Consider the following 26,372-nt stretch of genomic DNA (forward strand, 5'->3'; position numbering starts at 1 on the left):
ATTTAAAATCCATGGTGAACATAGGTGGGTGTTTTTAGCAGAGAGCAATTGGCTGTTTCTCCTCTTTTCTTTAGCAACTTAGTGTTACAGCATTACGTTTTTAAGTAAGTTGCTTAGTGTTATTCATCACCAGACAAAACCACCTTGAAATATTTGTTTTATATATGGGCTTGTTACTTTAAAACGAGGTGCTGCTGTAGCCTAACATGAAGAGCACTCCGGAGACTTGAAAAGTTGTGTCTGACTGATTAAGTGCTTCTCTGAACTCACATGGCCTCCAGACTCCCTGATGCACTCTTAGCCAGCTCGGCTGCTTTTTGTTGTTGTCCATGGTCGTACCATTTCTTCTGCGTGTCTGTGGAGGTACAGTAGCAGTTCTGCCCCTGATCATGTATGTGTTGATTGACATACATGTGCAAATGCCATGGGACTGAGGCAGCAGAGTTGCTGCACAGTGCCTATACACAGGGGTGGTTTTGGTTATTTTTTTTAATAACTTTTTAAGCCCAGGGTAGATGTCAGGGAGGACATTACCCTTGGATTTTAGGTCTTAGCCTATACAGTAGTGAAAATTGATACAGGAATGTGTTGTGAATATTTTTTGAAGATAGATGTTATTAGGTCTGTGGGGTTTTTGCTTGTTCTGCAACTTAATTTGAGAAGTGACAGCGTATTTTGTTGCCAGTAAAATGAATAGTTTGGATCCCAAACAACAGTTTTGTCCCTTGAAGCTAATCAGAATGTTAATCATATGTCAAGTGTGAGATTTTTGGTGATTGAGGCCTTCTGGGTTGAAAGGAAAACAGGAATTCCGTAGCTTGGCAGTAGATAATTTATGTGGAAGTGGGTATTGGATGATTTACCTGCAACTCTCCTGATGCAATGCAGGTAATTTCATTCTTATTTCTTCATTCTCTCAAGATGACAGTAAACTCTTTAAGTGGTGCTTCTCAGTGCTGGCCGTTGCAAGTTCTTTATAACTTTGCTAACAATGCTTTATAAAAAGTATGTGAAAAAACAAATGATTTACCAATGTATGTGATTTTATTTATGTGTTCTGAATAGAAGAATTTATTATTCCAAAGAAGAAGATACTTTTTTATCTGTGTAGGAATTAATGGGCCTCCATTATCCATCCACCCCTTTCTTTACCTGTGTAGTTCAAGTGGCTGGAGGAATTGGCATCCCTAGTAGGAGTGCTCCCTGCATAGAGGGGTGATTGTGAAGGCAGATAGAATCTGCAGTAACAGTTTATCCTTTCTGGATTCTTGTAATGACTTTTTTTGATTGTTGTTCTTCCACCTATGGGGCACAATTTTATAAATAAAGCATGTGTTACTTCATTGGGCTGGGGTTTATGCCATGGCTGTGATGACTGACAGAGGGTCTTGAGCCTTTTGGATCTGAAGTCTTGTACTGGTAGACTTAGATCTACATTTACATCAGGCTTTGAATCTAAAAGTGTTATGCTGTCTTTCCAACTCTTCAGGTGCATGCTGTTCTGCTTGTGTGCAGAAGTGAAGCAGCATATCATTACACAAATCTGTGTGTGCAAACCAGTATCAAGTACAGAAGTGTCAAATATTGTGAGTGCAGTACTTGAACCATAGTACACTTCTTTCCTTTCCCTTGTAATACTGGCTTCTGCAGTGACTTCTCAAGCTTTCACTGGTTGCTGTGTTGAAAATAAGCTGTCTTGTTCACTGCAAGTAATGGACACAATCTGTTCACTATTTAGTGAACTAAAAGCTTTTCACTGTAGCAATGTAACTTTGATCTGCTGGTCTAATGATCTTGATGTTGGTCAGTAATGACCAGCTGTTATGCTGAGATATATGGTCTTTCCTAAGACATGTATGCACTTAAGAGGAGTTATAGCAAGTCCATATTGAATGTTATGTATTTATTAGAAATAACCAGTTGTTCAAGGTGAGAAGTGGCTCCATAGTATCCTAAAAGAAAAGGAAACTTGGATGGGAAAACACCGTAGAGATGCGCAGAAGCTCTTTAAGGAAGATAAAGTTGTGTCAAAAAAGGAGTAGCGTAGAAAAGCTTGTAACTTTGGGAGATGCACAATTGAGAGATCTTATGGGGCTTGCAGGCTGATAATACTTGTCTGGAATAGAAGTCTCAATTGTGCAGTTTATTCAGGTTTTCTGATGAAAACCAAATTGAATATTCTCTGATACTTCAGACTCACACAAGAATATGTTGGGAGAGAATTGCCAGTAGATGCTGCTTCCAAATGCTTTAATGAATAGAAAGAATAATTAAGAAACATAAACAATCAGAACAAAATTTATGCAATTTCGCTTTACACATTATACAACCTCTCAAGTAACTTAGGTGTGCATAAAGATTACTATGACTATTAATACATTTTCTGTGCTATAACATGACATCTTTGGTGGTGCACCACTGAAGTTCCTAGTTTATCCTATTTTACAAATGCTTTTTCCCCAAAATATTTAGAGACATTATGGAAGCATATTTTCTAATATTATTTATTAGGTGTTTAAAAAATCCCAAACCACAAAAACCTATAGATTTAAGATTTTACTTGCATGCCTCCCCACTTCCCTTTCTGCTGGGGATGATGGAGCAGACTCATTGAAGGAATTTTATACAGGATGTTCTTTAAGAAAGAAATGTATCTTCAGATAACATGTGTAAAAGTATTGATATTGTGAAAAAAATGAGATCATGTTCAGAGTGTATATACAGTCACGCTGTACTTCAGCATTTCCGAAGTGTAGCAAGAATCAATAGCTGAAATACTTACCTGTGTGTTCCTTGTTTTAGTTTGTTACAGGTTTGAAGGAGCAATGGGGATACTGTTGGGAAGGTTTCTCTCTTAAACTTGGAGGAGTAATTAATTCTTTTCATAATAGACTTTGCCTTGCTTTTGGCTTGCAGATAGTTTGTTTTGATGATAGATTGCAAGTAAAAGTGGTTGTGAGTGTTATAGAATGGAAGCATATTTTCTAATATTGGCCACAATCTGTTTCTCAGCAACTAGTGGGGCATACAGTAAAAATAAATATCTTTTAAAAAACCCTGACTTTTCAGGAATTAGTGGCATTTTGTGCAGGGGACTGTCGTAAATGCTAACATTTTCTTGGGTAAGAAAGTGTTTGAATAAGTTCATGGAAGAATATTTCCTGTGGGTGTCTAAAAGATACTGTCTTTTTGATTTACACCTGTTCTGAGATTTGAAATGTTTTGTGAGGTTTATTCTGTTGTTTTTATGCTAGTCCTGTGGAACCTCCTGTTAGCCCGTGGTTGTAAGTGGCACACTGAGGTTGGGGTCTGTTGGTCTGACTAGGCAAGCTGTTGTTATATTCTCTTGACCAATAAGGTAGCTTTGAAATGGAGTCATGTAACAGTTTGAGCTTGAAGGAACATTAAAGATCATATGGTTCTAACTTATCTGCTGTGAGCAGGAAAATGCTTTGATTGATTGTTTGATGATATATTTAGTGCTGTTTTGATGCTGTTTCAATACTGTGTTTCTTAAAAAACAAAGCCTGATTGATATCAGGGGCATTAATTGTGATATAATATACAAAGTTAAGGCAGGAAATTCAGATATTACTGTTGTGAAATGCACAGTGTCTTTTAACCACATGATTGTTTATCAGTTGCTTTCTAGATAGTTGGAAAATGATAAATTAATAAACTACTATTTCATTGGATCTTACAGGTGAATCTCCATATTTATTATGAAATTAGCTTAACTAAATCTAAAGCAATCCGTAAAAAAACCCCGAGGGATACTTGATCAACACTGACTGAAAATAAAATTAAGTAGGTAGTAAGAAGTTGGTCAGCATTCTTACTTGTGATAGTTGTAAATGCCACGAGGAGTGTGGGTAATGCATGCATCAGAGCTAACTTCTGTTTGTGCAAACTGTTCAGGTGCTTGCTGTAGTGGGGTGTAGAAGTACATTGTGGTCCAAATAACTAATGTTTATTCACATGATACAATATTTGAGTATTTAATACCTTTTTTATAATGAAATTTTTTTCTATATAAAATAACATACACATAAGAAGCTAAACCCCAGAAGCTTCTGTTCATTCATCATTTTTCTAAGGTAATGGTGAAAACAGCTACGTATTTTATGGAGTTAAGTTCCTTTTAAGTTTAAAGCACTGAACTGAGAGTTTTCTGTATTTTGGGTAGAGGGCAACTAGCCATAATCAAGGGTTTCCCTACTGTGGCTTCCATACCTGTTTAGTCAACTGCATTAACAGGCAACTTGTTGGTAAAACTTCCCTGAAGGTTGGAAGTCTGTTCTTCTGTGTTTCTGGGTAAATACTGTCTTTCTTCATAGGCTACTTGGCAAGACTTCCAAATTAAAGTGTGCTTCCTTTTTGTGTACGGATAAACCTATTCTTCCAATTTTATTTTTGATTTTGGTCTTCAACATTTCTGTAAAATTTTCTTGCAGTACTCACTTTATGGAAGCAAAACAATAAAAGAGTGCAGGACATGGAATTACATTAAGCTCCATGTAAAAACAGGAACAGGAAATACCTGGGTAACTCTGAGGTTTATGTACGGGATACTGGTCAGTGTAGTAGTTGTGTAACTTTTCCTGGAATATTGTTTCTAAATAATTCTCTTCTAGCAACACTCAGTATAAAAGTGTTTTTTACTGTGTAATAATTGCCTTTTCATAAAATGATTATTTGCAATAATAATGCTCTTACTTAGAATCAATGCTCAGAACTGTCATTTTATAACAGTTACTCTGGTGAGATTTTCTTTTAGGCACAGTGTAGAAGTGTGTGGCAGATAAGTTATATAATACTTCCTGCTGAAGAATTACTTCTTTTTTTAAACACTGGGCATGCATTTTACTTCTTAGTTTCACTGCAATTATACCTATACATATTTAATAGCTCTTTGGGAAATCTCATTTCGGAAAATTTTTTGTGAGGGCTGAAGTATCTATGGGTATAACTATTTATTTAATGCTGAAAGTAGGTTTTGAGGTAGTGGTGGGTGTTCTTGTCATTTAAGAAATTAGGAGAAAGTGATAATGGATTTATTTTTCTTAACTGATGAAGAGTGGCTAGGGAAGTTGGATCCTCCAGTGTTTTGATGTATCCTTCAGGAGAAATGCATGACTTGCAAGAGCTTTGTTTGCCTATGGGGTGATGGTTACTTTTTGTCACTCAGACTGTTCTTGAATTATCCTAAGCCATCCTCAGCAGGATAATTAGTTTAATGATATCTTCTGCCTTTATCAGTTCAAGAGGTATTAAGAGCCAATCATAATTAAGCTGGCTGTTCTTCAGGACCAGTCCTGAAGATACAGCATAAATTCAAGCAGTCTGTAGGTTTTTCTACAGTATCTTCTGCAGTATTCACTATAGTATCTTTATAAAAATGTCTGATTAGAGGTAGCCTGCTGTTGGCAATTAAAGGTAAAAATACATTTTTGTGATTCCAGAACAAATTCTCCTTGATGAGAGAAGAAGTGTATTCCTAGATTTATTTGAAGTTACTGTGTATGCAAAAATCTTGTATGTGTTGGCTGTAACATTCTGAAAAAAAGCGTGTTTCTCTGAATGCTAGTTGAAGTGATCCTGAAATAGAGGATGACCTTCAATAAGTCCAGATGCCTGAAGGTCTTTCTGATTTTATATATATATATATATATATATATTTTTTAATGGGCTGATTGCTCTAAAATTTCTTCCAGTTTTTCACCTTGTTTTATTTTCACTCAAAATACGATCCCTCCTTAACTGCTACCAGATTTGAGGTTGATGATCCTATAGTATTCTTCCTAGAAGAAAAGAAACCCCAAAGAAGGTCCCTTGACTTTATGCCAGTGACCACTATAAGAAGCTGGAGAATGCTTGACTCCAGTATTTAACTTGAAACTGTGGTGGTTTGCATTCCTTGAGGATGAGACCCCAGGGTGTCGGATCAGAATCCTGCTGTACGCCTTGAGACCCTGGGAAAAGAGAAGATCTTGCTTTGGCAAGCAGAAGTCTGAGAAGAAAGTTTGAGCAGAGCATTTAAACAGGTTTACAAATTTTATAACACCTATTCTGTTTCGTATCTTCAGCAAGGTTAGTACAGTTGTGTTGGTAGAAGGCAGGACAACTGTCTCTGTTAACTGCCTGGTGAAGTGGTGTAAATTAGACAGTGCTGGTGATGTTCTGTGCCAGGATGCCAGATTAACATTTAGGAGGTGCAAAATACCTGCCCCTTGTCAACTTTCTGTCATGCCTCACTGAAAACACTGCATTATACACTTTTATTTTAACTGTCTTACTCTTCCATAACTTTAATTCCATTAACTTGATTATATTAAATTTTATTGTCAGTATTGCCTTTGCCTTAATGCAAAGCTCTGTACATTCTGTAAGATTCTATTCTTTAATATATGTATGGCTTCTTACATTCAGCAACTTTATTAGTTCTTGGTCCCTTAAGAATGTGTGCTACTGACTTGAGTGTTCATCACTGGAACAGCCTAAGTCAGTTAGGTCACTGTGTTCACAGTCTGCTTTTGTCTTCATTCCTAAATAACAAGTAATTGTTCTGATTTTGGAGAGGAAGGGTACATTCTTGAGGATGCTTGCCACACTACAATTCCTCCCTTTCCTTTCAAAATCTATAGTGACTGTAAGAACTTGCCTTACTACAAAGTGTACAACTTCACTCTTATTTATATGCTCTTTTAGTACAAATACTAATAATAGTAAAGAGAATTAGCTTAATATTCTAATTTCCATTCAGTATTAACAATGTAACGAAGCTCCAGATGTGGCATTTTTTCAATTCATGTTAATGGAATAATATGCCAACATAGTTGTGCTGACAGTAAAGATATTTTTAATTTAACTAAACTCAAATACTGTCTTTGTGTGTATATATATAATTAATCTTACTGGTTGTAGTTGTGACTTTATTGGAAAGAAATTTCTTTACTAGCAAAGTGTATTCCCAAAAATGTCAAGTGATTTAAAATACTGTATGTGTGTCCTTTTAGGTAGTGATGGTCCAAGGTGTGTAACTGCTTTTGGGTTTTGTTTCAAAGATGTTATTTGCAAGATTCATGCATTTAGGAGGAATACGGAAAAAGAGATGATAATGACAGAATGGGCAACTCCAACTGAAGATGAACTTGTGCTGAAATAGTCATGCTGAGTTGTTGTCTTCCATGACTTCTGTGAATTTCTTGCTAAAAGAAATTAATAAAACCCCTGAATGATCCTTGGTTTTAGAAGTGCTGTAAGGAAGTTATAAATACAGAAATTGGGAAGTGATTTCTGTCTTGTGATCTGTGCAAAACTGGCAGATTCAACATTGTAGTATAATGTCCCATTGTTTAGTAACAGTTTTGAAAAGAATGCTGAAAATGTGACATAAAAGCAGTTTGGGGACTGGAAATAACATCTTGAAGACTGATCCATTTAGAATTCAGTCTTCTTGCTAAATCAAAAAGCAGTCTGAGAGGTGGCCTTATTAGGTGCCTCACTGTGTTTTAGACTTATTCAGAGGTTTTTTTAATTTACAGTAGAAAATTGTTTCATTTAAGGAGTATGACACAGCAGACTGGAACTTCACCTTCAAAAAAAAAAATGCCACTGAGAGTGTGATAGATATATGTGTGAAGCCTGGTAACTGCTTTTTGTTGTCATTTCTTGTTTTCTTTGTGTGGGTATTTTTTGGAGTGGTTTTATTTTGATGTTTTGTTCTTTTTGGAGTTCTTGTATTTATTTTGTTTTGGCAGGACAGATCAGGCAACAAGTGTAAAACATACTGACATAATTTTTATGCAATGAAAATTTATGAATCCTTTCTGCATGGAGACACAGAGGAAATAGAAATGAATTCACAAGAAGCTATTACTCTATAGTCTAATGTAGTGCTGTTGAGTTTATATGTTCTTCCCATGCTTTTTCTTAAGGCGTTAGACTTAAGTGAAGATCTGGACCCTTGGAACTGAGGGAACTAAGGGATTTCTTGGTTAAATGAGAGGGAAGCCAGTGCTATCTCTACTGTAGCAGGTGGACTGTAGTTAACATAGCTACTGTCTACTAAGACAGGCAATGAATGACCTTTTTGTATAATAACTAAAGCAGAGACCTCAACAGGTTATCGATAGCAAGTATCAGAGTACAAGTAGTTTGATAGTTTGTGGCTGGATTGTTGAATACGCCTGTCCAGGGCAGGAAGATGTTCTTGAAAAATGAAAGGTAGAAGAAAATGTATGAGAACCCTTGCAGCTGAAGTTCTAAGACTCAATAATTGCAAAGTAATCCTGACCTTTCTTGAAGAATTTTCCTTACAGTTGTTCTGGTTCCATTGCACTTCAGTATGTTTTTTGCAATCGGTTTGTGCTGGAAGTTGGGACCATTCTGTAGCATTATGTGAACATTGCAGATCTATTTTGAGCACCCTTATTATTTGTATTCAGTAATATAGAGAGAGGATAAAAGCATATTCAACAGTTTCTTTTGAATCTCTGAGTATTGTTGCATGGTTAAATATGAGAGTTTGGATCTGGACAGACAACTACTTTGGAGACTTCAAAGTGAAGTGAAATTTTTTTAGGCATTATTTTAGCATTACTTTATGTAGAACATGTTGTTAATAAATGACATCAGTGATGATGCTAAATGTTTTCAGAATACTTGCTGCAGTGTGGTGACATGGCCTGTGATGGCCAAGAGTATTTCTCAAGTGTTTGAAACACTGTGTAATCTGTGGTTACAGGGTATTTTGGCATTGGTTGTCGAACTTGTGACTTGACAAGTACTTGTCCACGAGCTTGTCTGTGTCTGTTTCCATTAGTTTTTCTGCAGAGAAGATACTGCTCACAAACTGTGTCTCTTGAGCAGTTCATACTGGAGTAATGTACAGAATGTTTAAAAATAGAAAATTTACGTAGGAAATGTTGTATACAATAATGTTAATTGACTGAGGGAATACTTAAAGTTGATAGCTGATATTTTTAACAAGAATCACCTTTTGTCATTGGTGTTGAAGCTGTGTTGTGGGCTTTTTCCAGCACAGACATTTGGGAAATACCATGACTTAATGGATTTTAGAAGTGCAAACCTGTAATAATTTCTTACCAAATGATGGCCCAGTAAGAATTCCTTTTCATCTGTGAAAAAATGCTAATTTTTGGCTGACATCTAGAGATGTGCCAATTGACTGGAAGCTGACTGTCATCCCAGTTTTAAAGAAGAATGACCCTAGTCCTAGCAGGCCTGTCAGTCCCTCTTCAGTGACTGGTGAAATCATGGAGAAGCTTATTCCAGGTGCTATTGAAAAACACCTGAAAGACAGCACAGTCACTAGTGACAGCCAGTGTGGCTTCATGAGAGGAAAGTCCTGCTTATCACACCTGATTTCCTTCTATGACTGAGTAACCCACTTTGTTGATCAAGTAAAGCCAGCTGATGTAATCCTTTTGAATTTCAGTTCAGTTTTTGATATGGTCTCTCAGAGGATCATTCTGGACAAAATGTCCAATGCACAGCTGGAAAAACACATCATGCAATGGGTGATCACCTAACATCTTGTATAAACTTTTTTTCTGTAAAAGGCATATGAACACTTAAATTTTTATTTTATTGGAAAAACTGATGTGAAACAAATTAAAATTCTTTAGCAAGTCTGTTAAGAAAATAGATTGAGGATTATTAGCTTTACTTTGTGACTTGAACTTCAGGAAGTTCTTTGGGGGAGTATACTTATATTGTCAGTCTGAATTGTAAAGGAAGTTAGTTTAATTAATTGTGTTTATTTGTAGGGCTTTCTTAAATTATTATTAGGAACATGACTACCTTACATCTTTGGAGCTTGCTTTCAAACATTTTTCATGGATTACTTAACCTGCTTAAGAAGTGCAGTTGAAATACGGTGTTCAGACACTTGATAGAACAGTAAGTGCTTATAACTAGTAAGAATTAATTTTGCTGCCTATGTTTTACTTGGCTGTTTGATTATCTTATGTGATGGCATTTGATATTTGAATGGGAAGATGGTAATTTCTCAGTAGAACTATGTTGATACTGGTGAAGAAAACTTGGAGATGGGCATTTTTTGAAATCAGAATGAGCATTTGTGTCTACTTAGATTATGTAGTGGCTCCAGGTATTCCTGTTAAATGTCAGATGAATAAAGAAATAATACCTGTTTAATGGCCTTCAGATAAAATTTGCTGGATCTTGGGTCTGATGTCTGATTTTGGAGAGAGGGAGAGTTGGTATATAGGGACAGTGACTGTTATTCTGACATTGTGGCTTGGAGCACTTTGGTAGTTGTTCTACAGTCTGTTGATAATGACCAAACTATTTTCACTTTTCCTGAAGCTGATGTTATAATTGAGTGTTACAGAGTTACAGAGTTATAATTGAGTGTTACAGAATGTGCTTTCAGGAAGATGGAAGTTTTTATACATTCCTAGGCAGGAGCTTACTTTTCTGAAGGAGTATCTCTGGGATTGAAGTTGAAAAGGAAGACTTAATTTATAAATTAAACTATGCTCATTGTTTGGTAAGTTTTAACTGAAACAAAATATTACAAGCCTGTTCTTGCATGAAGAACACTACCACAAGACTGGTCAATGAATTATAAACTCCCAAGGCATTTGCATTTATTATTTTAAAAAAGGGTTTTATAGTTTCCAGTTTTTGGACTTGTACATTTTAGTCCTTGAGGGGAATGCTACCAGAATGTGAATCCATTTTGGTTTTAGTGCCTTTTACTTCTTTTGGACATGTAGTCTCTCTTTTTTCCCCCTCACATCCACTGACTTCTTTTTACTGGATAAAAGTTTATGGACAGAGAGTTGGTTTACTTTGTTTACAAGCCATGATGTTTAGAGGGTTGTTGGACTTTAAAAACACAATTATGAATAGTATGAGTTTTTTTACTGTACTGTTCTAAATACCACTTTGGTTAAGAGAATGGCTGTAAAAATCGTAAGAAAAAAATTATTCAGTGAAAAAATTCTCAGGAAGAGTGACCGAATGAAGGCAGTTGTATGCTGAATGTAAGTTGTAACTTAGAGGTTTGACCCTACTACAGAAGAGGATTTTCTCTGAGTTGGTTGAAGAAGCTGATTAAACTTGACAGCAGTGAAGAGGCAAAGCTTTGAATGTGACTGATGTGGTGAGAGTTGGAAAGAGGAAGGATAGGTTAGGGAAAGGAGAAAGTTTTGTGAGCCTGGTCTTTCCCATACTCACTGCAGACTGATGGGGACTTAGGAATGAGTAAATCCTCTTATATATCAGCTGTGTCATTAACCTCCTTAGAGCTAGCTGGATTTCTTGTTTCTGCTGCTCTTGTGCAAAAGTTGCTCCAGTATGTCACTTTTCTACTGGTTAGGATTTGCTTTTAACAAGCTATCAGAAACTGATCGCTTGAGTCTTTGAAAAAAGTATAAATTGGGGAGGGAGAAATGGTCATTAGCTCAAATGGAAAACATCTGTAAAAATGTAACATTCAGGAAACATTTTAGCTTTGCTGCTCTAAGTGTAGTAGTTCGCTATCTCCATATTTAACTGACCATTCATAAGGCTGTGTAGAAAATTACCGTCTTTATTTGCAGGTGTTGTTCAAATGTACACTGCTATTAACCAGTTGTTAAAATCTGGTTTTTTTCCCCCACATCTTTAACCTGAGCTTATTTTATGAAGTGAAGATCTTCTGCTAATATATGAGGCGTTGTTTCTATTTTCTTTTTCGTCTTCCAGTTAATTTTTATTCTACAGGGTCTTTAAGAGTATTATGTCTTTGAAACATGTATGATCCTGATGTTGCCAGTGACATCTGTGGTACTGTGTGACTTACTCGAGAGAGAATATCAAGACTTTAATTTACAAAATAAAGATTTTTATTTATTTATTTATTTATTGTAGTTAAGGTCTCTTCTTTTAGTCGTCAGTTGACAGTTTAAGGATTAATTGCATTCGCAATGAATATATAAACATAATCAAATCCGTAAGAATGCACTAAAACCTACTTTTGCTTTTAGTTGTTCTGAAGGAGTTGAAGTTTCAAATGTGTTTGTTGAAAACTGAAGCTGAAGGCTTCTCTTATATTCAGTTTCCCTTTTCTGAATGGGAACTGGAACTTTGATATCTGCACAGATGTGTTCACTCTTAAATGACTGTTCAGAGTCAAATCTTCCACCTCCCCAGTATTTTTTAATTTTCCAAAACCATTCTACTTCACTTTCAGCATAATAAATATTTAAAAAATCAAGACTATATTAGTATTATTGTGTGGTAAAATGTTCCTGTTGTTTTGAGGTTTGTGACATGCCCTACTAGGATAAGAATACGCTTAATGTGTGCACTGAGTAGTTTCAGTGTATTGCACATCTTTCAAAATTACTGCAGGCCTTTCCTATCTTCCTCCTAAAAGTCTGAATGGACTTTAGGAAAACAAAACAGAAGCAGTACATAGCTGGCATGACTTCACGTACAGTTGAGTTTTTTCAAAATAAATTTACAGAGACTAAGAGTTGACAATATTTAGAACTGAAATGGAAAGAAAGAATTTTCTGAGTGTCATCCTGTATTGGTAAACTCCTTAGAATTTGATTGTTTGAGTTGTATGGGAACATGTTAGTGTTTCAGCAGCGGAAGGGAAGGCTTTTAATCAGTCCTCCATGCTTTACCATCCAGGTTTCTTTCATGCCTCTTTCTCCCTTTAATGCATTTCACTAGGTTTGAGATGCTCAACAAGTATTTTAAATACGGCATGTCAGAATTTATTAAGAAAATGAGATTACCAAATCCTGTATGGATATCCTAATTGCTATATAACCTTTAGGTTACATATGCAATTTTACCTTCCCAAAATGCTGTAATGACTTCCCTCTATTTTGCTCAATGGCTTAGAGAAATATCTTTGATCAGTGTGAAGTTTGTCTAGCTTTTCTGGGCAGTTAAAGCAATAAAGTGCAATTTTAATGTGAATGCTGCTGTGCTTGGTGCTGTATGAAGTGTAGGGAATAATTCTGAAGTTCTAGGAGTTTCTTTCAAAATAAGGTTGGGGGAAAAAGTCCTCATTTTCTTCCCAGAAAACTTTTCCTTTAAATTTTGATATATGAGTTTCCAAATGATATACAATATTTTTAATAATTTAAAATTATGTGTTAAGTAATTTAGTAGACCATTTTAAGTCTTCTGCTGCACTTTTATCAAACAGTATAATGGCATACTAGGGATGTGGAGTATCATTGAAATGTGATTTTTAATTATTCCTATAATTAAAGGGTAAGTTTCTGGTTTGAAGTCTTAGAGTTTTGTTGCAAGACTGTTGACTGTTTTGAATATGGTCAGACTTCTTATTTAAAAGATGAAACCCCTTTCAGCTACAAAATGCATGTATGTCTTAAATGCAACATGCAATTAAAACAATACTAAGTTTACAAAATGTAGAATATTACATGTTAAAATTTTTATTTATTCCTTTCTTTATGTGCATTTTGTAGTTTTTTAACCCCAGACAATTCTTTGTCCTGGAATCCATACTGTTCAAGTAACTATTCAGTAATTCTTTTTATCCTTGGATTCTATCTTGCCTAGTTTCAGGCATTATTTAATGCATCCTTGCACAAATACAAAGTATGTGTCACTCTAACTACTTCTCAAAGCTCACTGAATTCACTTTCATAGTAAAGCTGAGCACGTTGGTGTGGTGGTACTCTTACTTGCAGCTGAGGGCCAAGGTGTAGAGGGAGCCCAGAGCTGTTAAAATGTCGATTTTTTGGAAACATAGTGTGATCCCAGGTCTTTGAAAATACAAGAATTTACAGGCTGGTAGAAGAGAAGGAACCTGCCCTGACAATTAAAGGCTTGGTTAGGCGTTGAAGAATTGGAAATGCAGTCCTTACCTGGGTTGAAAACTATTGTAACAGAACCTGTGCACAACTAAATCCAGTTGGTTTTTTGTAAACCATGAGTGGCCATATTTTTACTTACAGAACTATTGCATGATTTATAAAAGAGTGTGGTTTTCTCCCCCTTAAGAAATGTTCTTGCTAACACATTTTTTAAAATGCATTTTGATTGAATTTTCAATTCAGAAGAGTTAAGACTTGTATTTGACTTTCTTAGTGTCTCTGTTCATGTTTTTTAAACCCTTCTGCAGACATGCAAGTTACGATATCATGGTCAGTTTAGGCTGAACTAAGAAAATGTTGCCACTGAAAAGGGGTTGTTACTTCAGCATCCTGTTTGCACCCCTTGTGCCAGGCTGAGCTATCTGTGGGTTACTACTCTGTGGCTTTACAGAGTAGGATCAGGACCCTGATGTAAGTCAGAACCAAGTAAAAAATAAACAGAATGATTTTCTCAGTGGACTTGATGTGTGTTAACGTAAGCAGCTAAGTCAGCACAGTAGACGGAACAGAAATAGGAGGTGGAAGAAGATTGCTCCTCTTGGTGTCAGCCTGGGGCCTTGCAAATCAATTGAAGGCAGTGGAAGGAATTCTGTTGTAACTGGGGAGGGTGGAGTGTGGGGTGGAAAGGTGAGTATGAAACTGTTGTGTGCCATTTTGTTTTCCAGTTTTTGTGCTTCACAGGCTTAGGTCATCATATATACAAATCGTATCAAATCTATGTCTCCTGAGAACTGTTTCAAAAGAAATGAGTATGTAAGGATTGTGAAAGTTGTATTAAGTAGATACAATTTTTTGAGCATTTGTCTTTGTTTATGGAACCTAAGTTCATCACCCCTGAGGGAAAAAAACTCTGCTTTTGTCAACCCTGAGATTTACTGTTTTTCAAACAAAGAGGTGTGTTAATTCATAGGGCTCATGGTCATGCAGTGTATCAGGTTTGACACTTGTCCTTTCTCAGTTCCAGACTGAAGGAAGCAAGTTGCTTAATTTCTAGAGCAGAATTGTGATGATGTGATCCTTGGTTTTGTATTGAAGGTCTTGATGACTAAGTATTCCTCAAGTCTAAATTAATTTTCTATGTTTCTAAAGAGTGAGCTCTTAACTTCTACATAGCTAACTTCTGCTGTGTTTTAGCCATGTGATGGTTACAGTGAGAAAGAGTAATAAATCCCAAAATCAGTCAAACATGTATACAAACAATTACAGAAAACAGTTCTGATAAAAGTCTGATAATATTGACAAAAATGTCAGAGCCTTAACTGCACAGTGTGTTCTTGTATGGTAACCTTTCTGTTTAACCTCTTGAACTCTGTAAAGACTGTTATAAATACTATTGTATAGAAAGTTTGGTTTTGGGCTCTTTTTGTAAAGCAACTTTTTGGCATTTTATTATATTTTTTTAGATTTTATTTTATACTGTAGTATATTAATTATTCTGTAGTATATTAATTATTCTGTTGTCTGGTTGAAAAGTATGAGGTCTAGGCAGTACTTTCAAGTATGGAGACTTCATTTTGTGTGGCCAAGTACTCCAGAAGCGTTTCCATAAGGAAAAAGTTTGTCTGTGAGCATTTAGGATGCAGATGCCTCCATCTGTGTAGGTTACAATTACATTATTTTCCTCTCTGAGATTGAAATAAGGGTCAACAATTGCAGCTAAGATTTGTCAAACAGTTACAAACGGTGCTGGCCAATGGAAGAAAAGTGAAGGGGAGAAGCCCATTGCTTACAGAAGACCTTAGTTTTGGAAAGAGTTGAGAACTGCATTCAAGTCAAAGGGCATAGGAGCTTTCATAACCCTCATTAGATAACTACAGAGTAGTTCTGAGTTTATTTTTGTAAATGGAGTCTGTGGGCAGCCAGTAACTCCCAAATGTTTGTAGTATGCTGTTGTGCAAATGTGCAGGTAACTTTTTTTTTTAAAAAAACCCACATTTGTGACTCTTTTATGTGTGCTGTGGAACAACTGTGCATGCATTGACTGGTGAAAATTGGAATAGTATCTCAGGCTTGTGAAATTGGTCATTTGCTGCCCTGGGTACTAAAGGAGTGGAAATTACGTGTAATTGTAGTTTTCTGCAGAAGGCTGTTAACTTTCTTTTTGATTAGAGTCATTTTTGGAGTGTTTTTTGGAATCTAGCATAGTTGCAGTTGAGTATAGTTGGGTTTGTTAGGTTTGCTGATTCTGGATCTTGTTCTCCGTGCAAGCAGTTTCTTTGGGTATGCTTGGAGTTTTTTGCTGTTGAGTTAGTGTTGTTTCCTCCCCAGTCCCTCCTCTCTCGCAATACTTTGGTTCCTTGCTGTTTCTCACCAAGTGCCAGTGGTTAGTTGAGTGCTTTCATGACGGACTTCTAGGATTTTAATTTGATTAAACCAGTAGTTAGCTTATGCAAGGTAAAGAAACATGTTTTAATTTGGTTCACCACTGAGCACAAGGCCAGAGTGGCTAAAATCGGGGCTGATGTGTGAAGTCTTACACTGTGGTATTACTTGGGTTCAGGAAAGTAGTGATGTAAGAATGCTGTCACCCTGGTTAGGCTGTTTCAGGCTGTAACCACTGAGTAGTGAAAATGTGCAACCCCGCCCTTCACAAAAATCTTCACGGATACATTGGGTGCCGATTCTAGCACTTCCACCCTCATCCCCATGCCTCCTTTGGTAATGAAATGGTGGTGGTGTTCTTGAGCTCAGTAGAGCAATGTGGTCTCTACTTTACTTTCCTTATTCTAAATCCCTTTTCCAAGAAATTTTATATTGAATCTAGTACTGAATTAGCTGCTCAATGACTTCAGTAAATTTAAAGTCATAGAGAGGACAAATGAGTTGGTAATGATGTTTCTGTAATGATGGCCAATCCACTAATGTCATTAACTGTTTAAATTTTGTATTCCTATCTACTGATTCATTTGTCTTCCCTAGGATTTTGGCTTGAAAAAATCAAAACACAAGTCCTTTCACTTTGTAGTGAAGACACTGCTTTTTTCCTTGACGAACTTACTATGTTTATTTTTCAACTACAATTTTTTATGCTAGTTGAGATGGATTATATGTTCTGTTGAATTTATTATCTTCTTCTAGGTTAGCAGGCAAGTAGGAGTTTTCCTTGCTTCTTTTTACATTAGGTGGGTAGTTTGACTGAAGCTTTGAAAAAAGAAAATTTTCTACATATAGAGCAGCACACTAAACCCAATTGTCCCTTGATAGTCTAAAATTCAGCTGTTTTCAGTACTAAATAAAATGTGAATCGATAAAACAGTTGTTTCCTGTATAATGGATTTGTAAATTTGTATTTGAGTTTATGTAATGATTTTTTAATCTGTTCAGTATGGTGGCATCAAAAGGTGAATTGCTAGTTGCAGTGTACCTAATTTAATATGGCTTTTGGTTTGGAAGAAAATGTATAATAGGACTTATGCTAAAAATGCTCTAAGGACACAAGTGTGTGCATATATCAAGATGTTTAATATGGTTGCCATTTGTGCCTTCTTGCAGAGTTACTACACAGGCTTTAATACCGGTTCATCTTGAACAGAAAATAATATTCTGGGGTAGAAATACTTTTGTTGTTACTGACTTGCTGAAATAATAAAATACAGTTTTTTTGTTTTTCTTTCTTCCTTCTTCTTTTCTTCCTTGTGTGACAGACTTTGTTGCTTTATTTTGGGTACCAAAGACAATAAAATATGTTTTTGCTTTTTTTGTGTGTTTTCAGGCTCGGATAGCATTTTTACAAGGGGAAAGAAAGGGCCAAGAAAATTTGAAGAAAGATTTAGTGAGAAGAATAAAAATGTTAGAATATGCATTAAAACAAGAAAGGTATGTATACAAATTGTTTAGTTTTTTTCTGACCTGAAAAACTTAATAGACTAAGATAAATTCCCTTCCATTAAGTGAGATGCCTTATTAGATTATTCTGATTTACTTTATGTAAACTTGTCTTTAAGGTTGATTGTCTTCACCTTGTGTTTTCTAACAAATCTTAGTGTCTTCTATAATAAAAAGTTGCATAATTTGCAAAATGTTTGGACTTGCATCTTAAGTAGACAAACGGGACAGTTTCTCTTTTCTGGATTCAAGTTATGGTGTACTGAGTAAGAGTGAACATACCCAAAGGGTTCATACCTTATTACTTTACCTTTATCAGTGCTTCAGTTGTATTAAACTGGAAAGGATGAAAAATACTCCTCTCTTGGCCCTTTTCAATTATGTTGTATGTGTTGCATGATGAAAACTATATTTCGTGAAGGATCAAAATCCATTAAAAATTGTTTGTTCATTTTGAAGTTGTTGTTTTTTTTTTTTTTTTCTCATGTGGTAGATGCTTGCATACTTAGCCTCACTAGGTGTGTTTTCTGTAGCACTAACGGCCTGCTTGAAAAAAATTGAAATTCCATTCAGTCTGTATAAGGTAATGTCCTTCAAACCTACCTTCTTTTGTTGCCTGGCTATTTCATTTAGCCAAAACTGGTAGTTAATTTTATGAAATCACTTGGGAAATAATCTTGTCAAGTGCCTATACTTTCACTAGAGGACTCCGTTCTTAATTTTAATTTTATCTTGCTTCTAAAAAGTAGTGAGTCCAATGGTGAAACATCTGGACAGTCAGGCAACAAAATATGTAGTCTTTATTTGTGTATTTTTATTTTGGGGGAACATTCCTGTCAGAGTAAACTTAAAATTTTGTAGCAAAATGTGGTGAGGTTTCACCTGAATATTTTCAAGTTAGTTGTCCAAGTGTAAGTGTGTCTAAATATAGTTTACATTATGTATGGATCACTGTTGTCAGTAAGGGACTAGTACAGAAATAAGTTTCAGTTGTTTTCGTATTAAAACCTAATGTTTTGGCAAGATGGCTTTGTTCTTCTGGGTGAAGTGTCCAGCATAGAGGTGCTTCAGAAAACATTGTGTATTCATAGAAAAAGCACATCACATATTTTCTGGTGAAGTAATAGGCAGAAAGGATCTATTACTTCATTCAGCCCTGTCCTTTTAATGGAAAGTAACTTAAGCCAGTGTATGCCTAAAAGTTGAATTGTCATATCGATATCTACAGGTAATGTACAAGTCACTCTGGGCTCAAGGCAGATGAAAGTTATGCAGGGTCTTGGGGTGTAAATAACACTGAGCATATCAAAGAAATAATCTCCTGTTATGGCAGATGCAGGTGTCTTGCATGCAAGTAACTTTCTGAAGTTGAAGGAAAAGGTTTTGCTTATTTTGGCAGTAATGAACTGTGTGCTGTGTAGGGCTGTTCTGCAAATGTACACCATAAAGCAATGAGAATTGCCCACTTAGTGAGATAAATCAAAGGCACTTAATTTCACCTGCAGCGTGAAGGCATCCTAGAACAGGATGCACAATTTGAAGTTGAATGGCATTGGTGAAACCTCATTACTTTCCTGAAATGAAGCTGCCTTTATAGTCTTCCCATGAAATTCTAAAATTCGTCTGATGGATAAGAAACTTGTAAACATGTGTACCAGAATAATAACAGCAGGAAGATACTGCTTGCTTTAGTTCTTGTGGCTAGTGGGTGCAGTCCAGCACTGCAGTAGTTTTCAAGAGGAAGATCCTGGCATAAGTTTCAGCCATAATTCTCATGAAGATTGCTAGAAGTGGGAATCGAAACTTGAGTTGATTGGTGAATGTGTGGGAGGCAACAAGGAAGCTACAAATGCTCTGTAGTTTGAGGGGATCTAACTGTGAAAGTATGATGGATTGAGTAATTGAAAGCAAGCAAGAACCGACTTGCCAGTAAATCATCTAAGAGTTATATTATGTTGGTTTCTTGCTTGTTGCACTCAGTGTTGTTATTTTTTTTGTCATTGTTCCTCTAAGTGAAGAATCACAACTAATGAAAATACACCAGCTCCAAAGCAAAATAAATTGTGAGAGTTTCAGACCTGAAGATTGTTGACAGCAAGTTTCAGTGTTGCACCTGATTCCCCCCACCCTTTTTCTTCTTGTTGCTAACTCCCTGATGCCATCAAAAAGTTTCATGCAGTGAAATACCAATTGGGAATCAGGAACAAACTCATTCAGACAACTGTTGTGATTTCTCAGAAAACGATTATGAGGCAGAACATCAGTGTGTAAGATTAAATAAAATGCAGTAGTTGTTACAAAGTAGTTTAATATTTGTAGTATTTATCTCTAAGTATGTGTAATACTGTTTTAGACAAGTAAAACATTATTTTAGTGTCCTTAAATTCTTTGATAGTTGATAATTTTTTAGTAATAAATTAGGTCCTATGCAGTTACATGCATGGGGTTTCTTGGTTTGTGTCTAGTGTGTATTCTTTTATGATGCTTTGCAGACCCAGCCAGATGTTGTCTTTTGTGTGCTCTGAGCCACTCTACTCTGAGCTTTGTTACCATAGTGTTGTGCTTAAATTAATGAGACTTGCTGAAATTGTAAAGCTATGGCTGTGTTTTGGCATTCTGGGCTTTGGACTGGAGCTGACTTACACCCTTGCAACTGAGTGGTGTGATTCAACAGTTCAATAGCAGAAAGCAGTTAAACCAAGTTAGGGTGTTGTTTGTTCTACTCTTTTTTACTCATGGAAACCTGGCCTTAGATAAGTCAATACTCCAAAGATTGAAACACTGCCTCTTGTAGAATTCAGTTATTCTGTGGTGTGGAGGAGTATTGTCAGTGACTTGTCAATGGCATTGTAGCTTGTTAGTGTTTTTTAAGATATTTAATAATGGTCCCAACAGGGAAAGGAATAGATGTGCAAATATATAGTTGATTGGAATTTAATAAGATTAATTTGTGCTGTGAAATTGAAGTTGTGATGTGAAAGACAACTGGTTTCATTGCATTTAGCAATATTTTCTCTTATTTATAGTGGGTAGTCATTGGTATAATTCTAGCACATCATTATATGTGCTAATGAACAGTTAAAGTAGAATTTTAATTAATGTTTTGAAATTGTAACTCCAAAATGGAACAACTGCTCCCAAACAGTATGTCACAGCTCTAAATTGAACAAATTTAGGTTGGCTTTTCAATTATAGTGCTTTATTGGCTTCACTTATGAATTGAGCAAAAAATATTTTGTCAACTTTGACTTGAATTACTTTCATTTTGGTTGTTTAGGGTTGCTTGGGGTTTTTACCCCCCAAATGGACAGTACTTTATAGGGCATATAAATCGAAGTACATACTTGTAAAGCCCCAGACTAGCTTGACAAGTTTCCTAACGGGTTTTAGGTTTTTTTAATATTCTGAGGCAGGTGCATGGGAAAATGTGGCAAAGTTCTCAGGAGATTGAACAGCAAACTTTAGAAAATAAGGGCAAATTTTAAACCAAACTTTCAATCAAGGAAAAGAATTTCACAAGGAATTGACTTAGCAAACTCTAGCTCATCCAACTTCCAGTTAACCAGACACACTTCAGTTGTCTTGAGCCAATAATAATTTTCTCCAGTCTCTCACTGTACTTCTCATATTTGGAAAGCTTGGTAGAGTGTTGCCCTGTTACAATGTGGCATGAAATTTTGTCTCTCAATTTAAAGATAGGACCTGAGGTAGACAGTCTAACTAGTGCAGGGATGAGCTATGAACATATTCATAAAGAGTTAAAAAATAGATTCTGTTTAGTTGGCAGTTGGATTCAGGTAACAGAAATTCTTCAGGAGCTTTACAATTTTTTATTTACAGTGTGATTGCCATGAAATGAGGGATTTTGTCTTAGTAAAAAGGGTCAATAGTGCCATCTACTGACAGTTTGTTAATGAGACTTCCTAATTGCAGTTTTAGCAGAAGTTCGTGTAATCTTGAAGAAAATCCTTGCCATAAAATATACAAGGCACCATTTGAGTGCCAACCTGTACTTCCAGGTTGAAAACATTTGCAATCTTGCAATAGTGGCTCAGGCATTGGAGAAGGTTTCTTGGAAATCCTTGATTTTGTCCAGCACGTGTTCCATTATATATATGTCTTTACTTGAGAAGTTTCATATTCAAGAATAGTTTTTATGATTGATGGAAGCTAAGTATTCAGTTATTCTTAAACTTTGGTCAGGTGTTTCATTTGGAGTGATAACAACTGTATTGCTTGGAGGGTTCGTCAAAATATGTCTGCTAATGTTTTTATGGGTATTTTGTACTTTGGCTCTACTGCAGACCACCTAGAGCTCTGTACCATGAGATTTTGAGTATTTTTGCAAAGGATCTATGAGGTAAAAGTCAAACTGTGAAAGATCAATGATAAAATTTTAGAATTCCAGGATACAGGATATAGGTAGTTCAAGTGAGATTCCTTGTTGTAAAGGGAGCTGAAGACGTTTTGATAGGCAGCTTGGGTAGAGGATAAGATTTTGAAGGCTCACACGTACTTTAATGGAAATAGTGTCACCAAGACCAGTATTTTACAGAGTGGTGGTGTTTGGCCAATCGTTGGGGTGGTGGGATGGACACAGACACCAGTGGAAACAATGGTCTTCGTTTACTTTTATATTGAGGCAACACACATGTAAGGGGATACATTTGATAAAACAATAAGCACATTACTCATTTGGCTTTAGCAACAAGTAAAAATAAGCAAGGTAATACATCTGATCATTATTATGTGAGAGAGAGATTAGTGATTGAGAAGGATACATCACCAATTGTCTAACACTTCACCATCACCCAGAGTCACAGTACTTTTGCAGTGAGGACCTGGAGAAGCCTTCCTGCTAATTGGGAAAGTCCTGTGTGGTATGTGTCTGCTTATAGGTGAGGTCTCAGTTTTTCCCAAAAAGGGGTCCAGCTTTTCTAGGCCCAAATAAACAAATCCAAGTGACTTGTTAGCCTTTTGTGCAGGAAACATCTGGTTCTGATGGCATGCTTCCTGACCAGCCAGGGCCAGAGCCCGAGCCCAGGCCATGGCTGGGAGGCGTTTTGCTTAAAATACTCTACTAACAAGTCTCTAGGGATATAGTCTGGGAGATTTCTCCTACTAATAAGCCCTTAGGGACATTAGTTGGGAGAATGTCGTAATATATCGTACACAGGGTTATACAGCTCTCTCTACAGCAGCTGGTTTGGCATTGAGAACAACTAATATAAATATTTTGATAATCTATTTTTAACTAAAGAACCTTGATGGTATTAATCACATCATGCTCAAGATTCATCTTGTAAGTCAACTCTGGCCTATGCCTGCTGTTCAGGCCTTAGCATATCAGATGGAGAAGGAGAGATTAGGGTTAGGGAATCAGAGATCAGGAGATGGGAAGGACTGAGGTGCTTTTGCATAGGAAGACTAAGTAGAAATTGGAAGCTAAGTCTCTATTCAATGAGGAGGAGGAAATCCAGAAGAGAATACAGGTGATGAGAGAAACAACCATGCTAACATGACTCTTCTAAGGGATACGTATCATAAGCAAAGACGGAGCAGGAGACAAATTGAAGTAGAAGTCAAAAGTGGCAGATAGACAGGAAGCCCAGATAAGTTCATTAATTTTACTGTGATTGGCTACCTATGACAGTGGTACAGTGAACTGGAAAAATTATTTCTGCTAAGTTCTTGAACCTGCTGGTTTTTGAAAGGTTCTCTTATTAGCTGATACACAGGAAAAATGTCATGTTCTTGGAGAACACACTAAACACTCTTGTAAGTTACTTGATGACTTTGAGTAATTGTCAAAATACTATCTCAAAACTGTGTTCTTGGAAGACTAGAAATAATTACTTGATGCAAGAATTATCACAACAGTTCTAGATGCATTAATTGTACTATGTTGGTATGGTTGCTTTAAATGGGAGCAGTAGAATGTTTTGAGTTGATCAAAGTCTCATCTACTAATTTGATAAACATCTGCATACTTTTTCAGGGCAAAATATCATAAATTAAAATATGGCACAGAATTGAACCAAGGTGACTTGAAAATGCCAACTTTTGAATCAGGTAACTTTTTTACAATAAATTTTTATCTCTTTAATTTATTTCAGCTTTCTTTTCTGCACCCCCCTCTTAGCTCAGTTATAGAGAATATAGGAAAGTTATGGGGTAAATGGGGTAAATATTTTTTGATCTGAAAATCAAAATTAACTGACTTTTTTTTTTTTTTTAAGAAGCTCTGAATGCTTTTATCTTAAATCAAGGAGAAGACTCCAAAGAAGAAAAAAATAGGCTATCCTAACTGCTTTTCTGGAGTGCATCTGATTTTGCAGTTGTAAATATCTGATAATATCAATTTTGCTCTTCAAAGTATTGCAGATGGAAGAAAGCATTTCTCCTAATAATGCTGGGCTCTTTAATAAATCAAATTGCATTTGACTTCTTTTGAAATGTTGGTCTTTGGGAAGTCTGTGGGCCTGTATTTGTATAGTGTGCCATAAAATTGTGGTCTACAGATTTATATGCCACCCCCTTCTTTTTCCCTCCCCTTCTCTATTGCAAGACCACATTTTGGGTACATTTATACCCAGCTGAAATTAGAGATCATGATGCATGTTTATGACTTGATAGGAATTTTTGTTTGTTTCTAAAAGCAGTATAAGTTAGATGTTAATTTTGACACTGTGTCTTTCAGAAGATACCAAAGATACAGAGGTTCCTGCAGTACCTCAGAATAGCCAATTGACCTGGAAGCAAGGCAGACAGTTACTGCGACAGTAAGTAGCATTGTTGGATATCCGTGTATTCATACTTTTCCTTGCAGTTTGAGGAGCTCTATGAAACAGAGTAACTGAGGTGGGCAAATAGTGATTTGTTCTTTAGGACCTTGGAGTCCTGAGCTTTACGCAGTAAGGTTTTCCATGTGAGAGGGATAGCGAAGCTTATTTTTCCTTAAATGATACAACAGTGACGTTAATTTTTAACAGTGAATACTAAGTTTTCTTTTTCATCAAATATCCTTTCCTCTTTCTTCCTTCTCTTAACTATCTAGGTATCTTCAGGAAGTAGGTTATACAGATACAATATTGGATGTACGCTCCCAGCGGGTAAGGTCTTTGCTTGGGCTCTCCAATTCAGAACCAAATGGTTCCGTAGAGACAAAGAACTTAGAACAGATCCTGAATGGGGGTGAATCTCCTTCGTCAAAACAAAAGGGACAGGAAATCAAAAGGTAAGTGAAGAGATAAGAAATGCATGAAGTTTGTTTTAGTCATTAATATGACTGAATATCAATTAGTCATTGATACATACTGCTCAGTTCACATTGAACTTTTGGCTGGAGAGCCTGGGAACACCTGTGATTGTAGTTGACCACAAATGGTTATGAACTTAACTGAAGTTGATTATGCAAAAGAACATACATGCCTGTTACATACATGCATGTATGTTGCATGTATGTTACACTAACGTGATATACAGGGAAGTTGTGTGTTGATGTTAAATTGTGTAATATAATCACTTTGGAGTCGTTATTTTAAGGAAGGAATCTGTTGAATAGTGCTTTTGTAATAAGGACTTAAGCAGATGTAGAAACTTCTTAATTCAGCGGTTTCTTGTTTTGCTGGTTTTTAAGTTCTTAGCCTGTCAGGTAGCAATTTTGTTTAATCTGGTTAAGCTTTTAAATGTCTTGAGGATGTAAAATGGATTCTCTCTGAATATTTTTATTTATATAGGAATTCTGGTGATGTTCTTGAAACATTCAACTTCTTAGAAAATGCGGATGATAGTGATGAAGAAGAGGAGAATGACATGATAGAAGATATTGCAGAAGGAAAAGAAAAACATCGGTTAAATAAGAAACACAAAGTAAAAGATTTTTTTTCTTTTTATAATAGATCTGAAATTCCCTTTCAAAAAGGAATTTTTTCTCTGGAGATGGTAGAAATATGTAATGTCGAAGTATTTGTTGCACTTTTGTTATCAGAGTGGATTATATGCAGATGCATTACTAATAGATTTGGTGGTTTGCTTCATACATTACATTGCAAACTTCAAAGTAACTAGCCAGGCTGTTTGCAAATAAAAATGCTGCATTGGATTTTCCTGAATAGTTGGCAGTGTGAGATTGGCTTGATGGAAACCTTAAATCTCCCCAACTGATTTGTCAGGAAGGGGTTTTCACCATACCTTGGACTTCTGGTAAAGAGATTAGTCAACCATTGAGTTGAATCCTTTTTTTTTTCCTATAAAAAGCCTGGTAATAAGATTATCAAGTAAATCTCTAAGGGTGTATGAAAATCTTACACTCACTTTTTGACTTTTGACCAAGCTTTTTTTTTTGTAGAAAACAAAAGGATCATTTATAGTTATCTTTATAAAAATTGTCTCTTTCTGCAAAAGTAAGAACATTTTGCAAATAACCTCACGTGGAAAATTTCTTGAACAGAAGAATAAAATAAAACTTTTCAATGATGCCTTAGTAGAGGGTTTGTTGTTTTTTTTTTTAAGGTGAAGGTATGGTTTGAAATAGTAAAAAGACAGTTTTCTTAAAATGCTCTATATTCCAAGCTTATGCTTAACACTGAAATAGAACTGGAAAGCAAAAAGAAGGAAAGGCTTCTGGACCAGTAGAAAGCATATTTT

At 35.9% G+C, this 26,372-nt stretch overlaps 1 protein-coding gene across 6 annotated transcripts in view; it reads left to right on the top strand.

The window, feature by feature from the left end:
* Positions 1–26,372, top strand: part of STRN3 (striatin 3) — a 58,753-nt gene that overhangs the window by 1,883 nt on the left and 30,498 nt on the right. For 5 of the 6 annotated variants that reach the window (XM_064424037.1, XM_064424036.1, XM_064424041.1 and 2 more), the window contains exons 2-6: positions 17,611–17,714; positions 23,722–23,795; positions 24,424–24,505; positions 24,781–24,960; positions 25,463–25,595. In XM_064424037.1, coding sequence (XP_064280107.1) covers positions 17,611–17,714; positions 23,722–23,795; positions 24,424–24,505; positions 24,781–24,960; positions 25,463–25,595 — 573 coding nt within the window. The remainder of the gene's footprint in view (positions 1–17,610; positions 17,715–23,721; positions 23,796–24,423; positions 24,506–24,780; positions 24,961–25,462; positions 25,596–26,372) is intronic. The other variant, XM_064424038.1, reaches the window with a different exon arrangement.

Source organism: Passer domesticus, chromosome 6, assembly GCF_036417665.1.
Source record: "Passer domesticus isolate bPasDom1 chromosome 6, bPasDom1.hap1, whole genome shotgun sequence".
Classification (NCBI taxonomy): domain Eukaryota; kingdom Metazoa; phylum Chordata; class Aves; order Passeriformes; family Passeridae; genus Passer; species Passer domesticus.